The following is an 11,562-nucleotide window of genomic DNA, read 5'->3' on the forward strand; positions in this document are numbered from 1 at the left end:
GTGGCATGTGGGATCCTCCCGGACCGGGGCACGAACCCGTGTCCCCTGCATCGGCAGGCAGACTCTCAACCACTGCGCCACCAGGGAAGCCCCAGGGAGCTTCTTAAATATACACCTGTTCAGGCTCCACTTCTGGCTCTTATGATCCAGTCATTCGAGGATGAAGCCCAGGCATTGTTTTATTTTAAAGCTTCCCAGAGATCTATGAAAAAGAGCCATATTAGGGACCACTGACTTAACTGGTCTCAAAGTCTAAACCTTTGCCCTTTGTGTGATTCATCTTCCTACCAGATTAAGCTGAGATCATGGCATTCCTTTTTTCAAAACACTTTCAGGAACCTCCATTCCTTATCATGATAAACTTCAAATTCCATAGCTTGGCACTTAAGGCCCTTTGTAGTCTGGTCTTTGCCCACCTCTTCTACGGCTTCCCTAACTGAAGTGTGGCTGAGGTAGGTCGCTGCCTCCTCATATTACTTGAATTTGCCCTGCCCCTTCTGGCCCCAGGAGCTTTGCTCATGCTGCACTCTCCCCATGTCTGAAGCCCTGAAGTGAGCACGGAGCCTGGCACAGAGGGGGGACTCAGCGGATTCTTGTTGAATGAAGAAATTAATGGATGGGTGAATAAGTGAATGCATCATCTGTACTCTGAGGACTTATGTGGCCAAAAGCTATTATATTTTTCTTCTGCCCTTAGGAGGTTGTTGTGAATCCAGACACCACCTCTTATAGCCTGGCAGAGCTGAGCCAATCCACCCACTACATGGCCAAGATCCAGGCACTGAATGGGCCCCTGAGAAGCAAGATCATCAAGACCACCTTCACCACAAGTAAGGGGCTCTGGAGGAGACTGAACCAACCCTCCACTTCTCCTCTAACTGCTACTTTAAATGTTTCCATCAAATTTCTGAAAAGAATCAGTTCCCTGCTATTACCCGAAAAGCCAGAGCAATGTGGATGCAGGAGGTTACAGGCCTCGTGGTGAAAGGGAAGGAGGGTCAGCAGTGAGAACAGCTGGATTCATTCCCCATCTCCACCACTTGCTCTGCGTGACTGAGGAAAGTTACTGCCATTCTACGAGCCTCAGTTTCTTCATCTGTATAATGGGGTTAATAACTATCCCTTCTTCATAAGGACCTTGTGAGAATCTTTGTATTGTATTTGAACTCCCAGCCCAGTGGGTAGCCATTGTCAAGGCTCATTATAAGCTTGGTGTTCTCCTTCAGGCATTTACAAAGCCTGTTCATATTCAAAATCACCAACAGTCCTCCCACGCAGCTGGTACATTGGGCCAGGGTTATCATGCCCAGTTTTCTGGTGGGAAAACGGAAGCTCTCAGAGACTAAGTGACCTGCTCAGGGTTACACCATGAGTTGGAGTCAGATCTGGGTTCAGGTGTCCCAGGACCAGGGAACCACCTCCACACCTGGCCACTAGATCTCCTCTGCAGGTGGCAAATGGGCAAGCTGCTCCATTGGTGAAGAGGAAGCATGCTTCTCTGAGGAAGGGAGGAGGGGGTCTTTGCAGAGCCCTGAACCCAGGTAGATGGAGTGTATCCCAGCGCTGTCTCCTGCCCTTTGCACTTCACCCTAGTCACTCTACACACACCTGCTGAGGGAGGGGCAGAGGCAAAAGCACCTCTTTGCCAGATCTCACGGCACGTGCTAGGAGCACAAACATATGAGTGTGCCCTCAAGATGCGCTCAGACTAGGGCTGTGGAACAGACAAGAAAACGGCTAATGATACCACCTCAGGTGAAGGTAAAGTACAGTGAGAGGTCAGATCAGAACAAAGAGCCGCTACTACCGTCAGTTCTCAAGCCACCTGCTAAGCATAGCCCCGAGATCATTCATTGCTATCGAGTTTTTAATTTTTGCACCACATTATTACACGTGGAAGTTCCCCAGGCATGCTGTGTTAGCCCTCTAAGATCCCCAGGCTCAGAAGGCAAGGCAGTGGCAAGCTCAGGGCTAGAACCCTTGTCTTTGGCTTCAGAATCCTCTGAACAGCCTGAGATGCATCCAGCCTGACAGAGTGCCCTCACCCACAGTGAGCCACCCCCTGGGTGCTAGAGACCCGGCCATCCTGGCCAGCACCCGGGTGTTCATCCGGTGCTGCTGCCTGGCTGCTTCAGGTGGATAGTGGTCCACCTGACACGTGGCCCTCACAGCGGTTCAGCTCTCCTCCCACTGATATCACTGGTGGCTTCCATCAGTAGAAGAGACTGGACTGGGTCCCTTTCATCTGTAACCTCTAAGCCTCACCGCACCCCCCTGCAAAATAGCTTTAATCCCCATCTTGTGCGTGAGAGAACAGAGCCTCAGAGGGGTTGAGCTGCTTGCCCAGAGGCGTCTAGTCAGTAAGCACTTGAGCTGCGATCTGGAAGCCCCTGCTCCAGTCCTGCTCTGAGAGAGCCACTCTTTCTTCTTACCCTGCAGGTGGAGTTCTGTACCCATTCCCCAGGGACTGCTCCCAAGCCATGCTGAATGGAGACACGACCTCTGGCGTCTACACCATTTATGTGAACAACGACAAGACCCAGAAGCAGGAAGTCTTCTGTGACATGACCTCTGACGGGGGTGGATGGATCGTGAGTATCATGGAGACAGACTCCAGAGCTCTCCGGCGGGGGGAAATGGGGGCAGAGGAGAGGCCGAGGTCCTCCCCGTGCCCTCTGACACTAATGTGCGTGAGGTTCTCCAAGACAGTGCCTGTCACGTGGAGACACTCAGGAATTCTCTCTTAAACAAAGTCATGGGAAAGAAGCTGAGGAGAAAAACCAGTTCCCCTGTTTCCCCGTAATGTATCTCATTGGATCCTCAAAAAACTCTGTGATCTATAAATGACAGTGGTCATCGAGCCCCTTACGTTTATTAATTAACATTGGCCATCTACCAGGCACTGTGCGAAGAGTTTTACATGAATTATTTCCATCCCATTACCATATGAGCTGGGTAGTATTCTTTTTAATTATTAAACTTTATTTCTGAGAGAGGTTTTAGCTGGGCAGCAAAGTTGAGCAGAAGGTACGCTGAGTTCCCGTGTACCTCCTGTCCCCACAGGCACGGCCTCCTCCTCTGTCAGCGCCCCACACCAGAGGGGTTCGTGTGTTACACGTGGCGAACCTACACTGGCACATCACAGTCACCCAAAGCTGGGTGGTAGTCTTACTAATCTGTGTTTTTCGGGTGGGAACACTGAGACTCAGAGAGGGGAGGTGATGTGCACTGAGTCACATGGCAAATTACTGAGGACAGAGGCGGGGATGGGTGCTTTTCCTACGGTGGATGTTTCTGCCTCTCAGAAAGAGGTTTTCTCTTTCCTTCAATAGCTTAAGCGCACCCAGATTCATTGGTTATGTTTATAGGTGTTCCTGAGACGCAAAAATGGACGTGAGGATTTCTATCGAAACTGGAAGGCCTACGCTGCTGGATTTGGGGACCTCAAAGAAGAATTCTGGCTTGGTAATACAGCCTGCATGTTTGTGTCCCAAATGTCCATTTCTATACTCCTTGTCATCTGTCCTAACCCACAGCGAACTGTGGGAGAGGAAACGGGTTAGGAGGAAACAATAGCTCTGGTGGTCGACACAGGGTGTCAGATTCTCTATGGAAAGACTTTAAATTCTCTGGGTCCTTAAAAATAAAAATCCAGTCAAAGGAGAGCCAACAGCCAGGCCTTGAGAATAAGCCTAGCCTCAAGTCAATCACTGGGCCATTCAGAGAATTATCCTCACTGATGTCATTCACTGCTTCCATCCTATGCTAAGTCCCTCAGGGCCACAACCTCTAAGTCTCATAGCACCCCACAAGGTACAAAATTCCTATCTTGCACCTGGGAAAGCCGAGCCTCAGAGAGGTTACGCTGCTGGCCGTAGGAATCTAGCCAATAAAGAGTGGAGCTGCCATGTGAACTCTCCCAAGCCAACACGGCAATGCCATCATCCATCCATCCGTGCAGCCCACACTGCAACAACCGAATGGCACAGGGCACTGTCCTACGTTCCAGCACCCAGGCCGGGGAATGTCCGTCCCTGTCATCCATTGCCTTTCACTTGTAAGGAGCTTTAGAGTTTAAAAGGTACGCGCTCCACCTTATCTCCTTTATCTTCATAATACATTAGGAGGTTGGCAGGGCAAAGATGTCAACACAATTTTAGCTGAGGCCCAGAAACCGTATATGTCTCACCTGGTGTTGCAGCAGCAAGGAGCAAACCAAGCTGCAAGCCCAGGCGTGACGCAAACCTCTTTAGAGCACACACAGCCGCTGCTCTTACGGGGTGAGCAGGAATGAGGTCCTCGGTCACTGCGCTTCTTAGGCAACCCCTTGCCTGTCGTCCACAGGGCTGGACACCCTGAACAAAATCACAGCCCAAGGGCAGTACGAGCTCCGGGTGGACCTGCGGGACCACGGGCAGTCAGCCTACGCCGTCTACGACAAGTTCAGCGTGGGAGACCCCCGGACTCGCTACCGGCTGAAGGTGGAGGGGTACAGCGGGACAGCAGGTATGGACAGACATCCTCAGAGCCCAGGGAACTGCAAAACCTTCTTGGGTTTTCAGCCAGTTCCTCCCCTCCTCATTCCTTCCTTCATGGGTCCATCCGTTCATCGACAAATATTTGAATCCCTGCTAGGTGCCAACCAGCAGAACTACAGTTGAACAAGGTTGGGTAGATATTTTGTTCACCAAAACATAGAGTAGGTTGGGAATTAGGACAATCAGGATGGACTTGTAGCTACCATCACTCAAAATACGGCTTTTTCTTATCCATGTTTAGATTTGGGAGCCTTACCACTCATCTACTCTTGTGCTTCTCAATGTATGACATGTATATGGCCCACTGGGGGGGGCCTATTAGTGTGCTGACACAGTATGTCCGGGGTGAAATCAAGATGCTGCATTTCTGATAAGTTCCCACATGATGCCACTGCTGGTGGCTTTGCTGGTCTGTGGCCTGTACTTTGAGTAGCAGACAGTCCACTCCATCACCCAGCTGGATGAATCTCTTCTAAGACGTTCCTGCCACGTGGCCATCCAGCCTCAGCCTGCATGCCCCCCATGACCAGAAGCTCACTACCTCTCCAGCAGTCCTTCACTCATTGACTGGTACATAACCTAGTTCGGGTTTTGAAGATTTCTTTGACTTGAAATGGACTGTGTGTGGTTTTCTGGCACCACCTTATAGGAGAAACAAATAAGGAAACAATATGCATTCAGGCCCACTAGGTAGCAGCTTCTTTTGCAGATACTTCATATGCATTACCCTCTTTTAGTTCTCAACAACAACAACAACAACAAATTTATATATATATACATATATATATATATATCTCCAGGTGATATTGCTATTATACAGATGAGGAAACTGAGGCTCAGAGAACAGCTGTAACAGCTTGTGGATGGTGGGCCCACGGTACAAGCCTGGCTGCTACGAGTATTCTTGGTAACAAGGGGGATCAGGTGTAAGACCGTGACCACGCCATGTCACCCCCTGCCCACTCTGGGGTGGTTTTCAGTTACGTTTATTGAAACAGAAGAGACAGATGCTATAGCACATTCCCAACCTCTCAGCCCTGAAAGAATACATCCTTAATGGGAAAAGCCTCCACACACGATTTGCCAAAAGCCAGGCTCAACCTAATGAAAGACTGAGCTCTTTAGAGCTCAGTCTGGTGGAAATAAAGAGAGAGACCCAGGGGCGAAAATTGTTTTCATTCTTGCATCCCTCAAAGAATTCTGACATTTTATTACCTGGCAATAAATACCTCTTTTGTTGAGATGGCTTCAGGCAAGGAGGATATTGTTACAGGGCAAGAAAAGGCACCGAGGGGCAGGAATGTGGCCTCCGCCCATCTCTTTCTGTATTTCCAACAGAAAATGAGCCATGCTATGCCCCTTCACTGAGCTAACCCTTGGAGCTACATCCTCCTGTGTGTATTGATGGCAACCAGCCCCTCCACAGGAAAGCATCTTATTTCATCAATATCTAGCTGCCATCCTCATGCTCTTGATAGCTTCATCAGTTAACAAGGCACCCAAGTCCCTCTGACGACTTGCTCCAAAATATCAGGATAGAACGCCTTGATGTCTTGAAATTTTTCTGCACTGCATTGACCAGGGTTGGGAGTGAGGGGACACAGAAAGAAATGGCACTTAAATGCTCCTAAAATTTAATATATTCAATTACAAACTAGATTCCCCTATAGCACTATATATACATGGACTTTTTGTCTAAGAATCAGGTAAAACTGGTCCCATAAACACTTTGAAAAATAACTGTACAATATACAAGCTATTCGGTGACATCTAAAACCTGAAAGGTTTGATTATAAGTATGGCTCTGTAGGCTGAGACTCAAGATAGACTGTCTCAGGATAGCTCTGGAAAACCAGCATGGCAGAGTGGAAAACTAAACTCATACTAGAACTTGATAAGTATGAGATGGGTGAGTGAAGAAGTGAGTGAATGTGAGTTAATGAATCAATAGACAATAAATAAATAAATACATGAAAAGAATTGTTTTAAAGTATGGCTCTGAATACTTGCATTTGAGGGAAAGCACACCATTATTAGATACAAATTTCCCACCTTACTCTCTGAGTTCCTTTACGTAAAGTGAATGCAAAAACAATCATAAAAATAGCAACGGGCTTCCCTGGTGGCGCAGTGGTTGAGAGTCCGCCTGCCGATGCAGGGGACACGGGTTCGTGCCCCGGTCCGGGAAGATCCCACATGCGGCGGAGCGGCTGGGCCCGTGAGCCATGGCCGCTGAGCCTGCGCGTCTGGAGCCTGTGCTCCACAACAGAAGAGGCCACAACAGTGAGAGGCCCGCGTACCGCAAAAAAAAAAAAAAAAAAAATCAACAATCATGACCGTTTGCACACCATACTACCTGTTTAGTGTACACCCTCATATCCATTGCTCCAACAGCCCTCTGAGGTGGATCAAATCAACATGCTAGTTCCATTCTACAGATGGGAAAACTGAGGTTCAGCAGGAGGCTTGACCTGTGCAGGGTCACAGCTAAGAGTGAAAGAGATGGGATTGGAGCTGGACCCTCCAAAGCCACCTGTAGCCCTCCTTCTACCACTTTATGCTGCTTCTATCAGAAACGAGGCTCGGGGGTGATACTCATGTCCTATCCAGGCCCACGCTGGATCCTAATTCGGGGTCCAGTGTTCAAGGCCAGCCCACCCCAGGGCCCTTCAGTCGTCACCCTGGTGTTGCCCTTCACAGCCCACAGGGAGCTCCAACTGGGCTCTCAGTCTGTGCTTTCTCTCTCCCAGGTGACTCCATGGCCTACCACAACGGCAGATCCTTCTCCACCTTTGACAAGGACACAGACTCGGCCATCACCAACTGTGCCCTGTCCTATAGGGGGGCTTTCTGGTACAAGAACTGCCACCGCGTCAACCTGATGGGGACATACGGGGACAATAACCACAGTCAGGTGAGCAGACTGCGAGGCCCCGGGCAGGGCCGAGGCCAGGAGGCAGGGAGGACCTCAGGTCTAAGACAACAGGGTTTTTCACAGCAGGGAGAAATCTCCATGAGACCGCAGGCCAGGAAAGATCACAGAGAGAGCACGTCTTAACCCACGAAGATCCCAAGGAGAACCACTGGTCAGGGAGACACCAAACATAGCAAGCTTCCCTCAAATTAAGTCTTTGTCTGAACCCCAGAAGGAAACAGATGAAAGTGGAGGCCATCTAGGTGAACCAGGGGTGATGCAGGCCCAGGGTGCTGCTTCCCCACCCTGGCGTAGAGGCACCTCCAGCACCCCAAGAACATCTCAGAGCAAAGACCACGGATTTTAAGTCCCTTCCTTTTCTGATTCCTAAGATCGAGGTCCAGAAAAAGGTGACTTCCCTGAGGTCACAGAGCAAAGCTGGAGGCAAAGCCAAATCTTCCAGCCCTCCAAGTTTCCCTGCACCACACAGGATGCTGTGACACAATTTCTGCAATCACAGAAACGGATTTTTTAGATTCCCTGTGGAAATAAGTGAGCAAAACCAAATTCAACCACTATCTCACACTGAGTCCTGCCTGCACGAGCAGGTGCCTGAAAAGTGGGCAAAGTCTAGTGGGCCCAGCTACTTAACCATGATGGTTCTTCTCAGCGGCCATCCCTGCTCCAGGGAGGAAGGATGGGTATTCACCCAGACTGATCACCCTGGGCTGGGCCTCAGCAAGTCTTACCCAGTCTGCAACCTGGGATCCCTTTGTAAAAGGGCAAAGGTACAAATCACACCAAACAGGCCCAGGAATTCGGATGGGTGGTCCCGGGTGGGATGCAGCATCTCATCATCTTGCTTATTTACACTTTTGTTGTTGGTTGTTTTTGTGTTTGTTTGTACCTGCCACTCTCTGCTATTAATGATTTTGATACATGTGTTTATGTTGACTACCAGCAAATGATTGTCGTGACCTTAAATGTAGACCTTACCTTGACATAATTTGACACTTTTCAAAGCATTCTTGCCTTGTCTCCCATGTGCATCCCTTTTACACTGCAAGGGGACCAGGACATGGCTTTTCATGCCTATTTTACAGAGGAGGGAGGACTTGAAGGACACCTCTGGACACCAGTCCTGTGTTTTCTCCATCTTATCATGTGCCCTCAATAACACATCCACTCTGAGAGCTACTGTATTGCCTTTATCTCCTTGTCCCCTAACACCAGTGTAACACAAAGTCCTTCGGGAGGGGGAGAAAAAGCTACATGCCAAAAGGAAACTTCTTTTTCCACCTGATTTTGGAAGAAGGAGATGGCATAAAAGACCACAGAACAATTATGGGAGTTCAGTCCCAGCTCTGGCTCTATGTGGCCTCTGTGAAGTCACTTTCCCTCTCTGCCTTCAGTCTCCACCATAGAACGAGAAGGGCTTGCTTCCAGCTCTGAACCTCTATCAGAGGGGAGGACGAGGGCAGAGGAAGGCAGCACAAGGACCAAGCTGAGTAATTACAAACACATTTGCCCATAACATGAGTCAGCTCTTCTCAAATCCCATCCCCCATCAGATATAGAGACGGTCCAATACCAGTCAATGCCAAAAAATTAGAATCCAACAAAACATCTATATTTTCCCTCATTTCACCAGCCATTATCTTCTCTGTGGACATGTTCCCTCCCAGCCCTATGAAGCTTAAAGACAAGAGGTGTCAGTGTGCACAGTAGAGGCCTTCTAGGAGGATTCTCTGAAGCTGACTCCCACGCCCAGTAGGACAAGGGGTCTGTGGGATTCCATGGGCAGATTCTACCATCTGTAGACTTTGCTAAAGAGTCAGACCTGGAACTAGGAGGCCCGGAAGTAAATATAGTCTTTCCTTGAGGAAAATCTTTGGCCAACATTCCGAGAATATCTCTCCCTTCTTGAGATTGGGGAAGAATATTTACGGAGCACCTATGATGTTTCCTATGATGTAGCAGCTCCTTTACCGACCCATTTAATCTTCACAGCATCCTTCCAAGGTTAGCATTATTGGGCCTTAAGAAAAAAATAATGAAACTCAAGCCCAGAACGTTTTGATAACTTGTTCATTTATCTCTCAAGCAAGAGCACTCAGATTTCACCTTATACATCAGGTTGCAAAATTTGTGTCCATGTATGCTCTTCGTGCCGTTCCATAGGAACCCCTGTTAAAACGCTCCATAGGAATCCTGTGAAGTATAGACACCCCTGCATAGAGCTACTCAAGTCTGTAAGCTCCAATCATGATCCGAATTCCTGCAGCACCTAATCCTAATGATGGCAAGTTTCATCAGCCACCACTTTATTTCAAGGTGGCAGATCAAAGCTCAATGCAAACTCAGGTGACTTCTGCCTAAAGTAAAAAAAACCGAGTCTGATTCAGCCAGCCCCCTTTGAAAGTTTTCACTACACAGATCAATAAACAGATCGGCAAGAGACCGCTGTGAACTACCAAACGGTCTAGTTGAAACTCATCTCGTTCCGTCAATGAAACAGCAAGGGTCGGTGAACACCTTGCCTGATAGAAACCAATCTGAAAGTCTTCTCTTTTTCACAGGGTGTTAATTGGTTCCACTGGAAGGGCCACGAGTATTCAATCCAGTTTGCTGAGATGAAGCTGAGACCCAGCAACTTCCGAAACCTCGAAGGCAGGCGCAAACGGGCATGAATGCTGGGGACAACTTGGGGAGAGAAGAGTAGGGCCCAGAGAACGAAAATAACGTTACCAAAGCATCAATGGGAGCAGTCTGACCATTAAGCCACACCTGGGCATCTGGCAGGAGCTAAAGTTAACCATGGATCACCCCGGCCGGCGGCGGCAGCGCAGGCCTCACCCACTCTGCGATGAATTCCCTTCACACCAAAGACCACAGTGTCCGACAGGTTTCCATTTTGTTGTTCGATTCAGCAAAAGTCTTCCAGTGACGGCATCACAGTGATTTTCCTTCTCTTGGGTGGCTCTGGGAATGAGAGCGGGGTAGGCTGTACAGTGGTAGTTTGTTTTAGAACCAGCTATATTTTACACAAAGCTGTATAATTAATTATCATTATTTTTGTTAGCAGTGATTCAATGTGTGTCTTGAAGCCGTCCCTTTTTTTACATTTCAGAAAAGCAATACTGTTTCGATTTTAAGGATATGATTAATGTTATTAATATAATAATGATGATGATGATGTAAACTAAGGATTTTTAAAGAGATCTTCCTTTCCAAAACACATCTGGACAGTACCTGATTGTATTATTTTTTTGTTTGTTTAATAAAAGCACAAGTACTTTTAAATTTGGCCATTGGTTTTCCTTTCATTGTCGAGCCTGAATTCCACCAAAGCCACCAAATTCCACCAATATATTTGAGCAAAGGAGGGATGGTGGCCAAGCAGGAGGGGAAGACGGAAAGGGAGACTACAGGCTGGGAGAGAGGAAAACAGGTTTGAACAAAGCTGAGTACGTTTGGGAAAAGCTTACAACTTAAGATACAGCTTCCTGCTCAACACTTCCAAGACTAACAGTTTATCGTTTTAAAAGGCACTTTTATACCCATTTTCTAATGCAGTCTCCTAAAAGTTCTATGACATAGATGAGGTGACAATTGTTATCGTGCAAGGGTTAAGGTCCCCAGAGGCAGACTGCCTGTGTTCAAACCTTGGCTCCACCATTCCTTAGCTCCCTAACCTCTCTGTGCCTCAGTTTTCTCGTCAGAAAAATGGGGATACACGGACTTCTTAATTTCATAGCATTTTTGTGGAAAATAAATGATATCATCCCCATGAGGCCCTTCGCATGGTGCCTGGCAGATATCAAGCGCTCATAAGCATGGGCTGTCGCTACTATCACTTGATATATGGTGGACTGGGGGGCGTCATAGGATGGAATGACTTGCCCGTGGCTATTTACCCAGTTAATAATAGAACTAGGATTTAAACTCAGGCCTTCTGGCCCCAGTGTTCTTTCTCTCCGCCAAGCCTCTGGTGAAAACCTCTCCTTCCCTGAGCGTACGTGTGCTGTGGTGCAGAATGAGGGGTGTCGGAAGCTACCTGAATCCTTCATCAGGCTCCTACAACCCAGAAATCTTAGAAAGTCTGTTAGA

At 48.2% G+C, this 11,562-nt stretch overlaps 1 protein-coding gene across 6 annotated transcripts in view; it reads left to right on the forward strand.

Annotated features, from left to right (window-relative positions):
- Positions 1-10,755, forward strand: part of TNC (tenascin C) — a 94,737-nt gene extending 83,982 nt beyond the window's left edge. For all 6 annotated transcript variants that reach the window (XM_060100642.1, XM_060100643.1, XM_060100644.1 and 3 more), the window contains 6 exons: positions 698-830; positions 2,440-2,591; positions 3,369-3,465; positions 4,345-4,506; positions 7,289-7,452; positions 10,032-10,755. In XM_060100642.1, coding sequence (XP_059956625.1) covers positions 698-830; positions 2,440-2,591; positions 3,369-3,465; positions 4,345-4,506; positions 7,289-7,452; positions 10,032-10,142 — 819 coding nt within the window. In that variant the 3' untranslated portion in view covers positions 10,143-10,755. The remainder of the gene's footprint in view (positions 1-697; positions 831-2,439; positions 2,592-3,368; positions 3,466-4,344; positions 4,507-7,288; positions 7,453-10,031) is intronic.
- Positions 10,756-11,562: the final 807 nt, after the last annotated feature.

Source organism: Mesoplodon densirostris, chromosome 6 (genome assembly GCF_025265405.1).
Source record: "Mesoplodon densirostris isolate mMesDen1 chromosome 6, mMesDen1 primary haplotype, whole genome shotgun sequence".
Taxonomy (NCBI): Eukaryota; Metazoa; Chordata; class Mammalia; order Artiodactyla; family Ziphiidae; genus Mesoplodon; species Mesoplodon densirostris.